Here is a 20,907-nt window from a genome sequence, read left to right on the forward strand (position 1 = left end):
CCACATTTAGGGCAGATCTTTTTAATTAACTCAATCTAGACACTCCTTCACAGACATGCTCAGAGGTTAGTCTCTTAAGATGATTCTAGACCCTGTCAAGTTGACAATCGATGTAAACCATCATACAGCCCCATCTGGATCCACTGTAGGTGTGTGCCTTAATCCTGCTTTTTAAACAGCCCTGTCTGGATCCAAGTAGGATACTGTATACTCATCCAAACCTTTTCCCATCAACTAGAGAATGAAAGACAGTTATGACAGTCACCTTTCACCTCTCTAGCATGCATAGTTCCCAAAGGTCAGAGCAGCATAAAACACAGAAAATATAAGCCATGACTGGACAGGCAAGCTGGAAAAAAAAAGTGAGCTCCCACTGTCATTCTGGACATCCAGATCGTGGGGAACTCTACACAGCTTCTGGACCTCTTCTCAAGGCCTCAGTGTCCTGCCCTGTGAGTGTTTGCTGAACTGGTTCTCACCATCTCCCAGGGGCTCTTTTGACCCAGAGCTGTTCTTTGCTTTTTCAGGAAACAAACTGGATGAAAGTCCAGGGCTGGAACTTCCTCCTTGGTGTGTTTGACAAGGACTGACGTACTCCAAGCCCTTTGAATCCCGGAAGTCCAGAACACACCCAACCTGATTGATTGCAGCAGCGTCCAGAATGCTGGAGCGTAGCTAAAAGACGAAGCAAAGAGCATTTCAACATGAGGGACCCACTGACGGATTGTTCGGTGAGTAGACCAGTGTGGTCTGTGTGGGGGAGGATTTTTAACTGCAGAAATTTGAGACAATCAGAAAGGAGGCATGTTTAGATGTTGGCTATGGTACAAAAGTCTGTAGTTTTTCTTTGGTTTAGTTTAAAATAGAGCCCTCTCGAAAAAGTGACAGTCACAGCTGTCTTTCATTCTCAAATTGATGGGAAAAGGTTTGGATGAGTATACAGCATCCTACTCGGATCCAGACGGGGCTGTTTAAAAAGCAGGATTAAGGCGCACACCAACAGTGCCAACATTGCGTGTGGACTAGATATGAAAGCGTGCAGACTGTCTGCAGTGCATTTTGGCTCAGAGATGAAGTCAGGGAAGAAGGTCCTGCCTCCCCACCCCTTACTCTGCCCCCACTTTTTAATCAAATTGTTTAATAGTTTAAGACCACAAGATCCCAAGCACTACAGACCACAGAACAAACTCCCATTGTGTCAGCCTGGTGAACGATTCACCAATGTGATTGCTCCGGTCCCGAGAGCATTCTCCAAACACAGAATTGATCAAAAGTCCAAAAACACAGCAGGGTCATCAGCAGTAGTGGCAGAAATTTGACCTAGGAGACAAGAAGCAATAGGAATAAAGGGAAGATTTATTTATTCCAAAACAGAAGTAATCGAGGATTTTCCATGTCTTACCCCAGGAAGCAGTGTTGTAAAGTTCAACTTGGTGAGCTCAGAAGCCAGGAATTGCAGTCATTGTAGGCAATGTAGTCATTCATATACTTTACTGAAAACAAGCCTGTGGACAGGCAAGGGAGGTCCGTAAGGAAGCCGTAAGACCAGCAGAGGGCTGCCGCTTTCCTTTTGTTTATCCAAAGGGCGAGGAAAGCATGGGGTTAGGAGAGATGGAATTGTACCTGCTAGTGTGAGTTCCAGAGTCACATGACTGAAAGGAGGCAAATGCCTAAATGGCCAGTATATTGTAGCACTAGCCCCGTTAAGCACAAAGAGATGAGCTCAATGAAGAAGTATTCCAACACTGTGATGGATGATGATACTGAGTGAACGAACCACCACCCACCCCATTAGCACCCGATCCTCAGTCTCCTCGGCAATGGGTGGTTATGGGTAACCTTTAAGAGAAATCTGTTTTCTCTCTTTGAACTTGCTCCCTATTACATTTTAAAATCTTCTCCTGTCTCAACATAGCTACCTGATGATTTTTTTCCCCTGGTACAGGGGTGGGATAAGTTGAGGCAAAAATCTGGTACTACCCATCATTTAAAAAGAAAGCCAATGCCAAGACAGTATAATAGACTAAAGAGAGGGAGACGGGAGACAGCACCAACTAAGTTTTTTAAAGAACAAAGAAAGAAAGGGGGTTGAAAGTCTACCATCTTTTTTTGTTTGTTTGTTTTTGTTTTTTGTTTTTTGTAGGTAGCAAAGCTTGTCTACCCCCCACCTCTATAGCAGTTCAAAGCTCTACTTCCTGGGGTGCTAGATGATGCCTTTTCCTATTCTGAACATCCCCAAGGATGTTTGTTCTTGTCCATGACTGAAAACCATGTCTATGGGCCCATTGCCACCAAAGGTATCCGGGCGTCAAGAGGAGGCGGATATCCCTTCAGCCTGAACTTCTAAACTCTGTAAAGCCACAGAGTATTTATTTATTTATTTGCAATTGTTCAGCTTTATCAAATGTTCAAGTTGACTTCCTGGCACAATCCCAGCTTGGACTTGGGGGAACAATGCTCCACAGTTTGGGAACATGGTAAAACAAGGGCACGGATTTCAGATGAATGCCTCGGAAGACACTTAGCGTTTTTTATAGAGAACCAAAAATTCCCACTGTCTGCCAAATGTCCTACCCTATAAGGCCCTAGCTTTGCACAAAGCACTATTAAACATCTTTATTAAGCTGTAATCTTAACTTGGTCCACACCAATGGATTTGTGTATCAATCTCAGTGAGTCAAGAACAAAGTCAAATAAATAAAGAAATGGGGTGAGGATCTATATTTACACTGTTTCTAACTGAAATGTAGAATTTTCTTCAACTTTGAGTATCCAATTTTAGTAGACAATCTAACAGTGTCTAGAACTGTGTAAACAATAAAAAACACAGATATTTTAATATAACCATGTTATTGTAGATATCACAAACTATTGCTTATTCTCAGCCTTATTTAGATATTTTGGTAATTTTTAAGACTTGTTATTTAGCATATTAATATAAACATCTAGCCTAATATCATAAGCTTAAATATATATATATATATATATATATATATATATATATATATATCAATGTGGTTCCATTTCCTTATAACCCTGTGGTATTTTGTTTTATGCATTTAAAAATAATGTTCTAAGTGAAACATGTTTTACTGAACTCTGAAAGCAGGCCTTGTACGAAAACACTTAAAGCTACCATTGGGGTCATGCTTCCGTGAGAGAATAAACAGCTCCTCTGGGCCCTTCAGCCTCCAGGAGTCGTGACAGTCGCGTCTGCTTTCAAATGACTGTCACTAGAGTGAGCGGAAGAGTGCTAGACCCTGCGTGGGGCTTTTAAATAATCACGAGGGGGCTGGAGCTTATTTTTTAAGTGTTTTTTCTTTAAGTTCTGATTTTAGAAAGGAAAAGAATTGGCTCCCAGCCTTGATGCCTGTGAGCTTATCATTGACACCTAAAACTATGCCACGAGAAATCTTCCTCAACTCCATGTGCAAGGAAGTTGATAGCATCAAATTCTTCCCAGAGGAAATGACTCAATTATGTTTAAAAAAGAAAAAAAGAAAAGTACCACTTTCTCCCTTCCTATGAAAGAAGACCGTAACAACCAAACTGAGCGACAGTTACAAGCTACCACCAAATGTTTGCATTGTAGGTACTCATAAAGAAGCCATGCCGGGCGGTGGTGGCGCACGCCTTTAATCCCAGCACTCGGGAGGCAGAGCCGGGCGGATCTCTGTGATTTCGAGGCCAGCCTGGGCTACCAAGTGAGCTCCAGGAAAGGCGCAAAGCTACACAGAGAAACCCTGTCTCGAAAAAACCAAAAAAAAAAGAAGCCAGATAGGAGCCTGTTAGAGCACACCTCTGCTTCCTACACCCTCAGCCTGTTTGCTTGTGAAATCAGCTACCAAAAGGGGACCAGGCTGCTCCTCAGCTTGGTAACCTGGCTCACATGCCAACTTGAACGTCTTGGCCTGCTGGTTCAGCCTGGGTCCCCAGCTGTGACTGGCAAGGACTCCAAAGGCACCAGTGCTGTGGTCCATGGCTCCCGGGAGCCTCTACTCCCCTGAGAGATGGAGAAGGGCAAATAGAGTCTGGCACAGATACTGTGAAGTCCAAAGCGTCTTCAGTGTGTGTCGGTGAGATGTGTAATAAGCATCCTCCATTCCTTAGGCCTCTGTTTCATCAGCTGGAAAATAAGAGGAGGAGATGGGAGACGGTACTGTTTCCTTGGTACTCTGTTTCTCACAATTTAAGAAATCCTACCACAAAGCTTCAGATACCAAACAGATCTCTGATAAGTACAAGTAAGCCCTTAATTTGAGGGGCAGTGCTTTGAAATAATCAGCACCGGTGAGTGAGAATTCACATGGAGTCAGCTGCACAGGCTTGGCATGGAAAGAGCACCAAGAAGCTTGGTCAGCTAAATTCAAGTCCGGTGTCCTGGCTTCTTGAGCTCTGTGAAGACCACCATTATATGCTTTTTGAAAAGTCCATATGAGTATCCACAGCAATAACACATTTTTCTAGAGCAATTGGATTTAATCTTTTTCAGCATTCAAACAGTGTGAAGTCAGAAGGAGCAAATGGTCCAAGTTCAACAGTGGTGTTTTATCGTGTTTCCAGCTCAGCTGTCTAGTCATTCCATATGCTGGTGGCCTAGGTGACCATGTTTGGCTTTGCTGTTTGTTTCTTTTGTTATAGCAACACTTAAACAACAGAATCTGCTTTACAAGTGTACATCAGAAACATTTTCCTCGTGCTGGGTAGGACATGCCTGTATAAAACAACTGTAAATGTGAAGGATTTCTTTTAAGGTTTCAGAAATGTCCTAAATATCCTGGCTACCAGCAGATTAATTCTTTATAAAGGGAATTTAAAAAAAAAACCATGATATGTTATCTTATGAATTAAGGGTCCAGGGGAGAAAGAGCATGCTCGAATAAATTCATGTGGAGATAGAACATCAGCACTGAGTTCTTCCCTGGGATGCGTATGTTGTAGGGCCAGGATATATGAATGCTCAATAAGGAGGAAAAGACATCCCAAACTTACTTTCCACATGATTCTCACTAGAATGAATCCTTTTTCGCTTCTTGATGATATTAAGAATCCATCTGGGCCACTGACTGGTACCAGGGCATCAGCTCTCTGAGTAAGCTTAGTTTGATTATATTTATTAGCTATATGCAGACATTTAGCTGTAATAGATAGTCTAGTTGATTTAACTGCCTGACATTTCTAAGCACAAGTCTGTCCTTAGTCTAATGAGGTCATGTTTAGCTCTTTGGGTCTTAACTCTAAGTAAGAGATTGGGTTTCTGTGCTTTCCATACTGTGTCCCATGGAACCTCTTCAAAGTCCCCTCTGACCTGTGGGAGTGGGTGGGAAGGAGAAGTAAGACCAGGACAGAGGAGCCAAAGCCAAGGTGAAGATTTCACTGCCTCAGATGAGAGACAGTCTGAGGTTATCTGATCTCACACTCACACTCACACACACACACACACAAACACACACACACACACACACACACACACACACACACACACACACACACACACAGGACTAGATAGTCACAGGATCTTCTCTAACATTTAGGTAAGTCTGCTTTTAAAGAAATTGTGTTTCTGTTCAAGTTTGAGTAAATGGTACATGATAAAAAGTCCAGGACCATTGACTCTCAGGAATTTAGCTGAGTAGATAGAAACAGTCTTAGTATCTCTTTTATTTATGGAAGTCTCCTTTATCTCAGTCCGGATCAGGAATTCTGGGGAGTTGTCTGCACACTGAACATCAGGTCAAAGATAAAAATTCTACCTCGTGTTGTTATAAAAGGAACATCCTTCTTTATCTTATCATTAAATTAAGAACAATATGATGCATTGTCTGGGTACAATGGATCTCAGGAAATGGTTTACTTGAGGCGTGGATCCCTCCGACCTATGATCTGAGCAGAGTGGCTGAGGCAGCAGAACCATTGGCCGTTTTTCTGTCTGGAAGAACTTTGTCCATTCACCACCACTTTGTTCCCATACAAATACTTTCTGTGAAAAAAATACGGTGTATTTACCATCTTCCAAAGCCTTCAGCTGACAGCTCATGGGTCAACAGAAGCCGGAACTGTGCTTTACTTGAGAAAACCCCTTTCTTTACAAATTGAGTTGAGAACTAGAGGACTAGCTCAGAAGTAAAGAGCACTGGCTGCTCTTCCAGAAGACCTGGGTTCAAAACCCATCACCTTCCTGGTGACCCACAACTGTCTGTAACTCCAGTTCCAGGGGATCCAACACCCTCTTCTAACCTGCACAGCCACCGGGCATGGGGGGACACACTTGGAGGCAAAACCCTTACACATTTAAAACAATGCAATAAATAAATCCAAGGAGAAACTCCAAGTTGAGATGAAATGCTTTTGAGGGAACAAGGTGACCGATACCTGCCTTGCCATAGCTCCACCACCGTAACTGAAGACAATTGAGGTCTTAACCCTTAAGAATGTCCTGGCCTCCCAAAACTTGTCCCAAGAAGACTATAAAAAGATGTCTTATAGGGTTTTGAAGGCCTAAGAAATTGGAAACTGCAGTGACCCCAACAGCCCAGTGTGTACAATTCTGTAGAAGCATTTTCAGTGATTCTTAGTCAGATTAAGTAGTAGGGAAGTCATTCTTCCCATGCTCCCCTTCTTTACCACAGTCCCCTGTTCTCACCCCAAGGCTGCCATGTGATGGTGATCTCATGTGTCCTTTTCTTTATTCTTCCCTTATACAATATATCCTCCCTGCAACCTCCTCTCCCCCCTGCCTCTGCTCTCCCCCATATCCCCTGCTCCCCCATTTCCCTTCAGAGAAAAGCAGGCCTCCCAGTTCTATTAACTGAACATGGCATTACAAGATGCGATAAGACCAGGCACAAACCCTCACATCGAGGCTGGATGAGGCAACCCAGTAGGAGAAAAAGGGTTCCACGAGCAGGCAAGGGAGTCAGAGACACCCCCATTCCCACTATTAGGAGTCCAACAAAATCCCAAGCTAAACAACCAGAGCATGTATGCAGAGAGCCTAGCACACACCCATGCAGGCTCCATGATTGCCACTTAAGTCTCCATGAGCCCCTATGAACCCTGCTTAGCTGATTCTGTGGGCCATGTTCTCTGGGTGTCCTTGACACCTCTTGCTCCTACAATTCTTCCTCTCCCTCTTCTGTGTCCTCAGGGTTCCCCCAAGCTCTGCCTCGCATTTGGCTGTGGGTCTCTGCATCTGCTTCCTTCAGCTGCTGGAGGAAGCTGATGACGATTGGGCTACCCATCTGTCTATGAGAATGGCAGAACATCATTAAGAAGCATTTCATTGACTTTTTTGGGGGGAGAGGGGGGTTAGTTGTGTTGGTTCTGAGCCATCCAGTTTCTGGTTCCTAGTCATCCGGGCAGCATCAGGCATGGAGGCAGGGGTTGCCTCTGGCTTGGGCCTCAAGTTAGGCCAGTCATTGGCTGGCCACTCCCACAAGCTCTGAGCCACCATTGCCCCAGGGCATCTTGCAGGCAGGACAGGTTGGAGTGGAAGGTTTTGTGGCTGGGTTGGTGTCCCAGTCCCCCCACAGGGAGCCTGGCCTGGTTACAGAGGATGGCTGGTTCAGGCTCCATATCCCTATTACTGGGAGTCCTCACTAGGGTCACCCTCACAGGTTCCAGGAAGTTTCCACTGCACTAGGTTCCCACTTGCCCCCTAAATGTCCACCTATTCCAGTTATTTCTGCCCACGCTCTCTCCTTCCATCCCTTTCTCCCTGACCTGATCCCTCCTGTTCCAATCCCCACCTGCTTCCCCGACCCCCATCCACCCACAAAATCTGTTTTCCCTTCCCAGGGAGATCCATGTCCCACCTAGAGCCCTCCTTGTTACTTAGCCTCTCTGGGCCTGTGGATTGTAGCATGACTATCCTTTACAGTTAATATCTACTTATAAGTGAGTATATATCATATTTGTCTTTTTGGGCCTGCCTGGGGTGCATTGATCAGGATGAATTTTTCTGGTTCCATCCATTTGCCTGCAATGACATTTTATGATATCACTTTTTTAACAGCTGAGTAATACTGCATTGTGTAAATATACCACATTTTCTTTATCCATTCTTCCGTTGAGAGACATCTAGGTTGTTTCCAGTTTCTGGCTATTAAGAATAAAGTCACTACGAACATAGTAGAACAAGTATCCTTGTGGTAGGATGGAGTATCTATTGTGTATATGCTTGAGTGGAATAGGTGGGTCTTGAGATAGATTGATTCACAATTTTCTAAGGAAGCGCCATATTGATTGCCACAGTGGCTGTACAAGTTTACATTCCCACCAGCAATGCTCCTTGTCCTCACCAGCATGAGCTGTCACTTGTTTTATTGATCTTAGCCATTGTGACAGGTATGAGGTGGAATTTCAGAGTCATTTTGATTTGCATTTCCCTGATGGCTAAGGATGTTGAACATTTCTCTAAGTGTTTCTCAGCCATTTGAGTTTCCTGTATTAAGAATTCTGTTTAGCCAGGCAGTGGTGGCACCTGCCTTTAATCCTAGCACTTGGGAGGTAGAGACAGGAGGATCTCTGTGAGTTTGAGGCCAGTCTGATCTACAGAGTGAGTTCCACAGAGAAACCCTGTCTTGAAAAAAAAATTCTCTGTTTAGCTCTGTACCCCATTTTTTTAATTGGATTGTATGGTGTGTTGGTGTCTGGTTCTTTTCTTAGGGCAGTCCATCTTGGCAATCTTCCCTTCCACTCCCAGTTCTCCTGGTGGGAAGGGGCTCTTATCCTCACTCTCACTCTGAAAGTCCAGGTCCCTCCAATCCTTCACCCTTCTGTGTCTGCTCAGCTCTAGCCCCAGCCCTAGATTGGTTGAGAGCAGAGAAGCTCACACTGTGAGTAGGCAGCCAAGTCTGGCTTGCCCAGGGCCCTGGTTTCCTTGTTGAGCCTTTGTTTCTGCTTTGCTATAAGCAGACAGGAGAAACGATATGAAAATACAGCTTAATCCCAGGAGTTATTTCTAAATTAATCAAATAAGAAAGCTGAAGCTCCTATAGAGAACCTACTAAGTTTTATTGACATGAACTAAGATTTAAACAAATGGAAAGACTTTCACTGTGTTCTTGGATGGCAAATCTAAATACCATTTTAAAATGTTAATTTCCTCTAATTCATATAAACACACAATAATATGATTTTGACTAGGATTCTGACAGGGATGTAAAAAAAACCAAAAACCTTATAATTAGATAAATATTCATATGGAAGAATAAATGTCCATGAATAGCCAAAGAAATTATGAAAATGAAAAAAAAAACATTGCTCAGAAAGAGCTCATTAGAAGTTTAGTGTCTCTGTAACTTAGAAAAGCATGAAGTATGTGTCATTACTTCCTGTATGACTGTGATCTTTGAGAAACACAAAACGTTCCATAATTTACAAAAAGTTAAGGACGCACTTGAGTTAGAACCAGGGGAAAGCTACAGATTAGAAACCCTAACTAAAAATGTCGTTAAATAAAAACCATTGTAGGACCAACCAAATGGTTCAGAAATACTGTCATACTTGTGCAAACCTGATACCTACCCTGAGTTCTCAAAAGTTGTCATCTGAACAACACATGTATATCTGGGCTCATAAGCATGCAACACACACACACACACACACACACACACACACACACACACACACACACCATCATCATCAGAATGATAATCATACTAAGTAAAATCAAATTTTAAATACCATTGTATCTCTCTCACACATATTTAGTCTGAACATAGAGAGTTGAAAGCTTGCATGTTGCCCTCCACAGCAGTAGGGCCCCAGACTCTTCATCTCCTTTGGATCTATGATCTCAGTTCATGGTGTCCCATGTCAAGACTATGTCATAGCAATGCCTATCGTTCCTAAGTCCAGGAAGCAAAATAGAGGAAGAGGGGCCTTCACTGAAATGGCTCATTGATTTCTGACGCATCTACCATAGCATTCAGCCACAAGTGCACACTTACAAGTAAAGAAGGCTGAGACTAGCTTGATTCCAGGGTGCATGCGCTGCTGAGAGCGATGTATTAAACTCTGGCACTGAGGCATTTTGTGGGATGCTCTGGTACTGTAGGGGAAAAGGTCAAAGGCTCATGGAAGAACTTAATGAAGATGCTAGGTCACGTAGGAATAAACAAGGACACTGGATACAGTTCTTTCCTGTAGGGCTTCTCACAACGTTATGTCCACCAAAACTTTCCCAGCATGCCTAGAAGGAGAAGAAGGAAACCTTCATGGCCATGTGTCTAGAGAAGACAAGTTAGTTTTGCTGAAAATAAAACCTAGAAAACTAGGTTCTTATGACTTTTAGCAGAGATGTGACGAGGTCTACAAACTGGACCACCACCCCTGACTGGCTTTACTTACACTGAGAGACTTTGAAATTTAGGAGTTGTTGGGTACAAGTTTTTTCAACTCATATTTCAGATGCTCCTTTTTTTTTTTTTGACAAATTGGAAAATCTGGCTACACTGGGCCACATTCTCACGGGCATCTGTGGGCCACAGCAGTGCAGGCAGCAGCTTCTCTAGGCTGTCTTCACCCTGCTCTCTATCCCTGCCCCCAGGCACAGCCATGCAGATGCCTGACTAGTACCTGCAGGCACAGGAGCCTGCAAAGAGGCTTCCGTAGCCAACACATCACTGTAAAGCTTTTTGCAGCCTCAACGCACCCGATGTGTTCCAAAAGTTTCATAATAGCTGCTTGGTCCTACAGGCTAAGTATTTCTCACCAAAACGCTTAAGACCAGAAATGTTCCAGATTTCAGTGTTGTTGTTGTTGTTGTTGTTGTTGTTTTCCTTCAGATTTTGGAGTTTTGTGAATGTATAATAAGACATCTTGGGGATGGGACCCAAGCTTATGGATGCAATTCATTATCTTCCCCATAACCCTATACACATAGCCTGTAGATGATCTTATACAAGATCTTTATCATGCCTGTGTTTTGACTGAGACTCATCATTTAGATCAAGTGTGAAAAATTCTGTGTATGGTACTAAATCAGAACTCAAAAAGATTTTTAAGTGTTTCCATTTCAATTTCAGATTTTTTTAGAAAGCCTGGACTGTGGTTCTATCATGTGTGGAGGAGGTTGGTGGGACAAAAATGTGGTAATGTGGTGTCCTGTAGAGTATGCTTTTGGCCTTTCCACACCAGGAAACCAAATTCTGTTGGATTATTTGTATTTGACCTAGAACAGTGCGGTGGTTTGAATGAGAATGGCCCCATAGGCTCATAGAGTTGATGTTTAATTCCCAGTTGGTGGATTATTTAAGGAGTAGGAGTGTGGCCCTGTCAGAGGAGCTGTGCCACATCAGGCCCAGTCTCACTTGCGATCACGTTCTCTGGCTCCTGCTCGTGAACCAGACGTAAGCTCTCAGCTACTACTCCAGGGTCATGCTGTGCCTGCCTGCCTCATGCAATGCTTCCCACCATGATGGTCATGGACCCACCCTCTGAAACTGGAAGCAAGTTCCCAATTGTGATTTATTCTCTAAGTTGTTTTGGTCATGGTGTTTTTTCACAGCAATAGAACAGTAACTAAGATAGACAGAAATAAACAGGCCAGCTTCAATTTTGGCAAATTTCCCTGGATTTTTTCAGAGCCAGCCAGAGGAGACTTAATATTGAGCTAAGCAGTCATCCAAAAGTGTGTGCCCCCTTAGCCATACAGGCCTTTACGATGGCAGTCATCACTACAACAGCATTCTGAATTATGGGGGTGCTATCTATGGAGGTGGTCATAATTTTCCTGTCATTTCTTCCCCCAGTACAATAAAGTATACAAGAGCCTGAAGGAGTTCGCTCAAAATGGAGAGAATTTCTGCAAGCAGATCACATCCGTCCTTCAGCAAAGGTACAAAATGCACATTTGCAACAAGCTATTCTTCCTCTGTAGTTGCAGCTAGCGACATGTCTGGAGGGGTGATTAGAAGCTGCACTGCTTTCCAGAACACAGTGTTCTGTTCTGGTGCTTGAGAAACTGGGTTGAAGAATGAGCCTCCTCCATCGAACATTTATCAACTGGTGCCATAAAGATCAAGACACCACACAGAGGACTTCTGCTTAGGAAGACTCAGCCAAGCCTCTTAGCCTCAAACTGACTTTATCATGCTCCCAGGGGCCCACTCTTACATCTGATGTATATGCCAATTTTACTGTGCTTTTCACACTGACCTCGATTATTAGTTTATGTTTTTCTTTCCACCCCAAGGACAGGGGCTATGTCTTACCCATTGTATGATAAGAATGCCTTAGAGCCTGGTCTTCAATCTTTTTAGTCATTTTCTAAAGAATGAATGGATGGATACGAAGCCACCGTTTTTACTATTAATATCTCCTCTTAATACTAAGTATGGCTGTGAATAAAGCTGTTCACCGGGCTAAAATGAGCACATTTCACTCGGGCAATAAAGGACATAGGGGGGGATCTGCTTAAAATTAAAGAACCAGAGAAAGGAGTTGGCTTACAAGAGGGTCATCTGGGCCTTTGCTCTACTCTAGACATCTCTATGATAAATATTCTAAAGCCACTTTTAAGAGAGACTGTTGTGTTTTAAAAGGAAACTGTTTCAACTTTAAAATATTGTAGGGCTGGCAATGAAGCTCTGTGATGGTGTGCTTGTGAAGCATGTGTGATATTTCAACTCCAGAGCACTGCACGCACACATGCGCGCACGCGCGCACACACACACACACAATTTATATATGTGCCATACAAAATGATATCATGAATTAAGAGCATTCCTCATTAGGAAATCAATAACAAAAGAAAACATTAGCTTTATCAGAATAATGAATGACTGGGAGAGCTCTAACGACTTTTTATGAAGAAAAACACAAGTTTGTCAAATGGAATAAAAAAGAAAATAAAGTTTTAAGTGAGATATATTTCCATTCTAATAGTCAAACTGCCTTGATTTTCCAAAAGAGAAGAGGGAGGGTGCAATCCAAGACAGTGTTTCATCTATAAGAAAATATTTTATTGGCCTCAAAGGAAATTATTTTTAAATAAGACCAGTTAACTATTCTATAAATCCAACTCTTTGCTTAGATAAAAGTCTCTTCTCCCTGAAAAGCAGGAAGAAGTATATACTGATTAACGAGGCAGATGGCCCAGATGGTAGTCATCTGGTCTTGATTATTTAGTGTCCAAGAGTTCAAAATTAGTGCCAGCTAGACAGCTATGAAGACAGGTGACAGAGGTTAAAACAGTGGCCCCAGCTACAGCAGGCTCCACGGTGGACCTCCAGGGTTGGAGCAGCCACTGCTTCTCCACTCTCTTCCTGTTTCTCCCTTATCCAGATGTTCACCTGACGCTTCACTTTCTTCCACAGCCAGAGTCCTGGCTTCTTACCTTGTTTCTCTTGAAGTCCCTTCCCAGGACCAGTACCCGCCCTCTCAATGTGTGAAAGCCGCCATCTCCACATTCTCAAGGGGCAAACACGGAACCGTTGGGCAGTGCAGATATCTCCCTTCATGGTTTTCCTTCCCTATGGACCAGATTTAGAATCTGAAAATCTATAGGATGCTGTAGGCCAAAGTAGCAAGCACATTTCTGAGTTTAAGAACTGCACAACATAAATGCAAAGTATGGGTATAATGCTTTAATAAAATTGACCTTGAATAATGCTGAACAACCATGTGACAGATGTTTTGTAAAGCTAACCTGGAAGAGCCAAATCATTTCCCTCAACCAGGATACCACTGCTGGGGTACTTTATATTGGCTCCTGATAATTGTTCATTTGAAGTGACCCTTCCTACTTAAAATGCCCAGGTGCATGGGCATGCTTAACTGTTTGATAATGCAGTTAACCTGAGGGATATATACCCAGAGAACTGTTTTCTAGTGGACATAAGCACTTTATTAATATATGAATATTTTCCTCATGGTGTGCTTTTAGTCCACAATCTTATGAGCCGGTTAGCAAAGATGGATGCTGCATCACACCCCTGGATCAGACCAAGCGGTGTAATATGGAGGTCACTACTTCTTCCTCCTGTGCTTGAGCTGACTGGACAAAACTAGTCCGCAAGGCCCAGTGATTGAACTGCACCTGGCACATTCGCTCTCACGCACCTCATTCTATGACTTCAGAAATTACTTCCCTGATCATATAAAATACAAAAAGCTGGTTCTTGTTTAAGGCAATAGTGGCTACCTATAATCCTAGCACTTGGGAGACTGAGGCAGGAGGATTGCAAGTTCAAGGTTAGCCCAGGCTATATAGTGAGGTTGTATCTCAAGCAAAATAACAACAACAAAATAACACACACACATACCCCCCCCCCAAAAAAAAAAAAAACCACAGACAGAAAAACAAAAACAAAACTATGCTGGTCAGGAGGCTCGGGGGTAAAGATGCTTGCTGCTCAACCTGACAACCTGAACTCTGTCCCTAGAATCCAGATGGTAGGAGAGAATTGTCTTCTGAAAGTTGTCCTCTGACCTGCACACACACTGTGGCACACTTGAATACACACATACACACACAAGGGGGGGGGTGTCAAAAGAAACGGTTATGAAAAGCAAAGAAAGGATATTTATTCCATGTGGTCACTTTGAGGAAAGCAAATACAAATAAGGACATCCAGTGACCCACAAGACCACCTCCAGGGTGACTGACATGAGGACGAGGCTGAAGCCGAGGGCAGGAGGTATGCATAACTAAGCAGTGCTGGTCCAGGTGTGTCTTGCCCACCACTGTCTCAGTTCTAGTCAGTTCTGCAAGGTGGGCTTACAAACTGGATAGTCTGAACTAAAACTATTTCAAGGGGACAAGATCCCACTCTGGTTAGTACCAGGGTCCCAGCCTAAGGCTTTGGGAAATTTTAATTTCTTGAGGTTCATTGTTTCAATAGTTTGCTAGCCCAAGAGAGGGGTATATGTATCTGTCCTTAAGTGTCTTCCTTCAGCTGCAAGGCCAGGGATGTTTCCTCTCAAATGGGCGGGCTTATTTTATACAAATCAATGATGCATTCCATTTGCATTGGATATAGGTGGGAAAGCCTCCTAAGGCAAGTGAAACAGCATTCTCAGAATGAGTATAGTAGACATGAAAAATGAGGGGGAAGACACGGGAGATCAGGAAGGCAAAGCCTGTGGCCCGCAGGTGGTAGACATCACGGCACTTGGTAAATATTTGCAGATTGGATGAATAAATATGTAAAATAATCATTGAAGACTCTTTTAATGTCCTACCCACATTATCAGAATAAGGATTTCAGTATCCCTGGAGGTTTACATTTCCAGACACCTTGCCTGGGAGTCCTGACTGGATGCAGTTCTGCTGAGCAGAGTTTTGCACTCAGGCATGCACAGAAGTGGACTGACTCACAGTGGTGTTGTGACCCCAGATACCGTCACCTCCTCTAGTTCAGCTCCTTCTTGCTTTCTTCTAATTGGAGGTGATAGAGAACTGCACAGGTTAGTGAAATGACGTTTTACCGGAACATTCCGCAACTCGTGGTCGTCAGCTTCTTCTGCCCAATGAGTTACTACCATTTCCCTGGTTTGCAGTCTCAAACTCCAGTTCAGCCAGAGACCCCCGGCAGCTCCTACTATGTTTAAAGTCAAAGTGCTCGGCTTTACGGTAGCACAACTGCAGGCCAGATTTAAAATGACAAGGGCATTATTTCCAGGTGCCATGTGTGAGAGTTTGGCTTTCCGCATCACCATAGCTAATGTTTAAGCCAGCTGAGATGGAAAATCAATTGTTCCGTTGCAAAGAAGCTCGGGAATGGGTTTTCAGATGGAAGAGTCGCCACCATGGACATTAAAAGCAGAAGGGTACGTGTAGCAGACCGTGAGTGACTCATCGCAGATGTTATCAACAAAAGGGCTAAAAACATGAAAGGAAGTATTAGACTCTGCTCATTTTCTTCCAGCCTCAGCTCCCTTGCCTACTGAACTTCCAGACATTTACCACCATCCAAGTCATTTTCTAAAAGATTTATATATTTATTTTACGTATGAGTGCTCTATCTGCATGTGTGCCTTTATTCCGGAAGAGGGCATCAGATCCCACTATAAATTGTTATACATCACCATATGGTTACTGAGAATTGAACCTGGGTCCTCTGGAAGAGCTGCTAGCACCTTTAACAGGTGAGCCATCTCTCCAGGCCACCATACAAGTCTTAAATGAGCTTCCAACATGTATGTGACAGACTATCGGGTACACACACACTCCTACATGTCTTTTAGAACCACAGAGTGAGAATGTCCAAACAGCTTTTCTCCGAAGCAGATTCTCCTCTTAGACGGATGTATTAACAAGAACCTCAGGTATGCCTAGACGTCACCACGATGTCTGAGACCATACCCAGCCAAGGCCTGTAGCAGAGATAGCCTGTCCTCATTCCTTCTATCCTCACCCATGGCCAAGATTTCCTGTCTCTCCTCTACACTCCCTTTCTAGCCAGAGATTTTTTTTTTCCTTCCATGGCTTCCTTTATTGTTCTGGGAGAAGTCTCTTGATCTGTCTTCCATCTTGGAGACTGTCCTGCCACTGTGTGGCTCCTCTGTTTACAACAGCGCCTGACTGAAAGTAGCATGGATGGAGGCAGAAGTGTAATCCATTCTCATCCATTTTTATTAAGATGCCCAAGGCTGCATCCTCTCAGATGAACTCCCGTTTCAAATCCAAGCAGGGTTCTCACAACTTGCTGGCTGAGGCCCTGCCCTTATCCCTCATGTATCTTGTTATGCTGGGAACTTGGCACAAGGAGTCCAAGATGTGGGGGGTAAATGTATTTATTGGGCCATAACTGACTTTTTTGAAAAGTGGACAGAAAAATATGAGGCAAATTCTGGTGGGTGTTGGAGGAGAGTGGGGACCTTTTATAACGCTTGAGAGCAACTGCCTGGCCTTGTCTCCTGGGCCGTATCGATAGGACTGTATGTGATCAGCGAGGACATAGGAAGCCCACTGTCGTGTTAGGTCGTAGCTTTCATGCTCTCATTTGCCCTGCCCGAGACTGGCCATTTAGAGTGAGGCACCGTGGGTTAAGAGTTAGGTTCCGATTAAACATGACGTCACCGGATCAGGCTCCATGCACGAGGGGCCTGATTGACCTAGTCTTGTCCTGGGCTCCTGTCCTGAAACCCCGCAGTTCGCACTGTGCACAGGGGCAGCCGGCTGAGCAGGGCACTCGAGTGCTAGAAAGGGAGGGACCGCTTTTGTATTTGGGGCCTTCTCGTCTCCAAAGTATTTTCTATTGTGACCTTGATCCTGCTTAAGACCCTTCAGAGACTCCTTTAGGATGAAATTCAGACTCCACGGTGTTTTATAAAGAACTTGAGGTTTGGACTTTCCCTTGGCCTTCTCTCTCCCCACCCCTGTGGTCCTTCCCCTCCCCATCTTACACCTCCCCCACATTATCCCCACCACCCAGTGGGCCATGATGTTATCACAGGCTGTTGCGTTGCCCCGTGGGTACAGCCTCGCCTTCCGTGGCTGGCTCTGGTAAAACTATTCTTCAGCATTCAGCGCTTCACTATGGAAGGCCGTCTTTAACTCAGGTCTCGAGCCTCCTCCCAGTCTGTGTGTGGCGTCAGCACGCACCTCGGCTGCAGCTCTTCTGCCTTCCTTCCCCTCTCCCTCCACTGGCCCTCATTCTCCCTGAATCAGAGACGTTGAGAGACTTTGTATCCAAAGGGCCTGCCTGGTACAGAGCAGGAAGTGTTCAATAGACTCCCCCAGTGAATGGATGTAGCCAAGTCTGAGTTGGTTTGTACCTGCAGGCAGTTATAACTAAGAAAGTCATGTTGGACAAAGTCTGACATTGAGTCTGACAAAAATCAACACATGGATGTATCTTTGACATTTGCCAACATGGTACTGTTTATGTTATTTTTGAACAAAAGCTAGGAAAGTAAAATCACAGAAGAGACCGTTTATCTAGTATAATCTGTCCAGCAGGCTCTGCGCTAAATGTATCAAACCTTGGTCTCTTTGGCTCTCAAAAGTGATGTGCACACCTCTTTATCAGTCCTCCGTTAGTGGGTAAAGGAGGCTCTCCAGCTCCTTCTCTTGGTTATTAAGAACAGTTCCACCTACGTGTGTGTGATAGTATTCATTTGGAGTAAGATTTAGGTTCTATCTAAAAGCCTCTGAGGATTTCCTGTCTCGTCTGCTTGGCCTGACTTCTCCCTCACAGTTCTCCTTTCTATTCCTGTGCACAGTGGACGCACTGAACTTGGCAGTGAGCAGCCTCAGGGTCAGAGACTTCTAGCCGGTTAGCTTGAGGTCTGCATCCAAGAAGCTCTCCCAGCCACACAGTTGCCTTCTTACAAGCTGTTCTCTGGAAGCAGAATTAGGACAATGGATAACAGTCCCATAGCTGGTCAGAGCACCGAGTCACGGGAGGGACAGAGCTTTGACCTGATTCTAATCACCGGTAGCTACCCTGTTGGTTGCTAATTTTTACTTTTGGTAGTACCGAGGGCCTGAACCCAGGGCCTTGGGCATGATGGCAAGTATTCTCCCCAGCCCTGCCTGTTAACTTTTAAGTTGGCACATAATAATTGCACATATTTTCTAGGGACAACATGATAATTTGACATTATGTATACAGTATGCGATGGATAAATAAGGGTAAATTAGCATCTGCATGACATGGCATATGCTTACCATTTCCTTGTTGGGAAATCCTTTGAACTCCCTCCCCCCCTTCTAGCTATTTTGAAGTGTACATACTTGCCTATAGTCAGTCTAGCCTTCAGCAAAACATCTACAGCTAGTCTTTCTGCCTCTCACAACTGGGTCCTCGTTATCCACTGTCTCCATCCTCCCACTTTGCCCCCATGACCGTCTTTGATAACCTTAGGAAGTGGGTAGAATTTATTTGAACTTGAATCTAGCTCTCTGTTATAGCCCAGGCTGGACTGTAACTCACTGTGTAGACTAGATTGGCCTTGAACTCTTGATTCTCTTTTCTCAGCCTCCACAGTGCTGGGATTATAGGTGTGCACCATGACTCCCAGCCTCTGGTAACGTTTACATACAGCTGATTTATGAGCTGTGGCTGCCTTTCTAAAGGAAAACTGATAAGACTCGAATGGAAAACTCCAGTACACCCAGCCCCAACTGGAAGTTGGTTCTGGCTCAAACTGAGAGGTGGAAGGCAGTGTGGGAGAACACCGTCTATTGAGATTGCTGAAATCCTTAATTCAGAGGAAGGCACGGTCACCTGCTTCCTTTAGCATGAGAAGACCTTTGTTCAGTGTTAACTAATTTTTCACAGACACAGAGGAAACCAAAGGACTTTAAACAATTATTTTGTGTAAGTTTATTAGAGTAGAATCCTCTGAAATGAACATAGCCACACCCCATACACCACACACACACACCACACACGCATACACATACCACACTTACACACTTACACACACACACACACACACACCATATTCCACACACTTATACACACATACACACACATACCACACACCACACACAAACACAGATACACACAGACACACACATACACACCACTTACACACACACCACAGAAAAACGCATGGTAGTCTTTGCTTCAGTTTTCAAACTCACAATCATTCAGGCTTACAAAAGTGACAGATGTCACTGTGTTTGTCTCTCAGAACATGACTTCCTATAAGAGTGATGAGTCATTGGACAGGAAATTGGTCATTGCCTTGGAATTTAGTCATGGGCATCTGCTAAGGTAAAAGCCACTGAGGGCCTGAAGGACAATGTCCCACACTACCTCCTCCTTCCCCTCCTCACCGTGTGTCATTTCAGTTCCTTCTGCTGAACACTCCTCTGTTGGGGTGCCACAGGTGGGCACCAGAAATTAGAAGGCAAAAGTGGATGGCTGCAGCCTGCTCTGTTTGGCCGATTCTAAAGTCCTCTGGGGTCATCAATAAGTTGCATGTAGCGATAAAGAACACAATTTTGCTGGTCAGAGACACTGGATCCCACTCAGCCTAACCTCAACGAGCTAAGCTGATGGCGTTTGAGACCAGAGTCCCCCTCCATTGCCTCGTAGCCAGATCCCCATCATCTCCATTCCCCACTCACCAACTGATTTACAACACATGGGTGCCTCAAGAAAGGCCCTGGGGGGTCCAGAAGGTCTTTACACTGCATGGAAGTGGCATGTCTAGAGGCCACACCGTGGGAGCTGCAGTGTGTCACAACACGGTGATTAACATTGAAGTGAGCAGCGCTGTAAGTTTTCAAATGCACTTTTGTCTGACTCCCCTCCCCGCCTTGCGGTATCTACAGCCATTCTCCGCATCTTGAGTAGGAGGAGCAGCGTGGCTAAGCAGCAGGTTCTCTGGCTAGATCGGCCAGGTTTGAAAGCTAACTGCATCACCTCCTTCTCATGTGTCCTCAGTAGAGCGACCAGCTCAACTCGGGGCCTCGTGCCCTCTCCCAGAAATGGACAGACAAACCATGTCCGCCCCATGTAAGTCACTGTAGGTTCGACACAAACGAAAATGAGCCAGAGAGATGAGCCAGCGGCTGAAGGGCTTGCAACCCGACTAAAAGTCTAACAAGCCGACTTTGAGTCTCAGACCCACATGGCAAAATAACAACCGGCTCCATCAAGGGGTCCTCTGACCTCCAAACCTGTGCTGTGGTGCCCCTTCCCCGTGCTAAGTAACGAGAATAAAAACCTTCTAAAAAGAAAGAGTTAAATGCTTACCATAGTATCATGCATGGTGTAAGGGCCCAATAAAGGCTGGGTGTTGCTATTTTGTGGACAAACAGAGCACAGGCCAAGTGTCTGCAGAGTGACAAAGTGGTACAGAGGGCATTGTTTGGATACATAATCTTCATGTGTGGGTGACAGGAATTTTAATCTGGAAACTCACAAATCTGCCCTGGCATTGATACCAATGCAAGAAAAGTCTGGCTTGGCAAGTGAATCTCCTTGGATGGGTCTCTAC

General features: G+C 44.4%; 1 protein-coding gene across 2 annotated transcripts in view; it reads left to right on the top strand.

Annotated features, from left to right (window-relative positions):
* Positions 1 to 583: 583 nt before the first annotated feature.
* The window catches only part of Nostrin (nitric oxide synthase trafficking), a 59,411-nt gene continuing 39,087 nt past the window's right edge, over positions 584 to 20,907 (top strand). The window contains exons 1-2 of one of the 2 annotated variants that reach the window (XM_006972380.4): positions 584 to 731; positions 11,757 to 11,842. In XM_006972380.4, coding sequence (XP_006972442.1) covers positions 705 to 731; positions 11,757 to 11,842 — 113 coding nt within the window. In that variant the 5' untranslated portion in view covers positions 584 to 704. The remainder of the gene's footprint in view (positions 732 to 11,756; positions 11,843 to 20,907) is intronic. The other variant, XM_076569600.1, reaches the window with a different exon arrangement.

This window comes from Peromyscus maniculatus, chromosome 4 (assembly GCF_049852395.1).
Source record: "Peromyscus maniculatus bairdii isolate BWxNUB_F1_BW_parent chromosome 4, HU_Pman_BW_mat_3.1, whole genome shotgun sequence".
Classification (NCBI taxonomy): domain Eukaryota; kingdom Metazoa; phylum Chordata; class Mammalia; order Rodentia; family Cricetidae; genus Peromyscus; species Peromyscus maniculatus.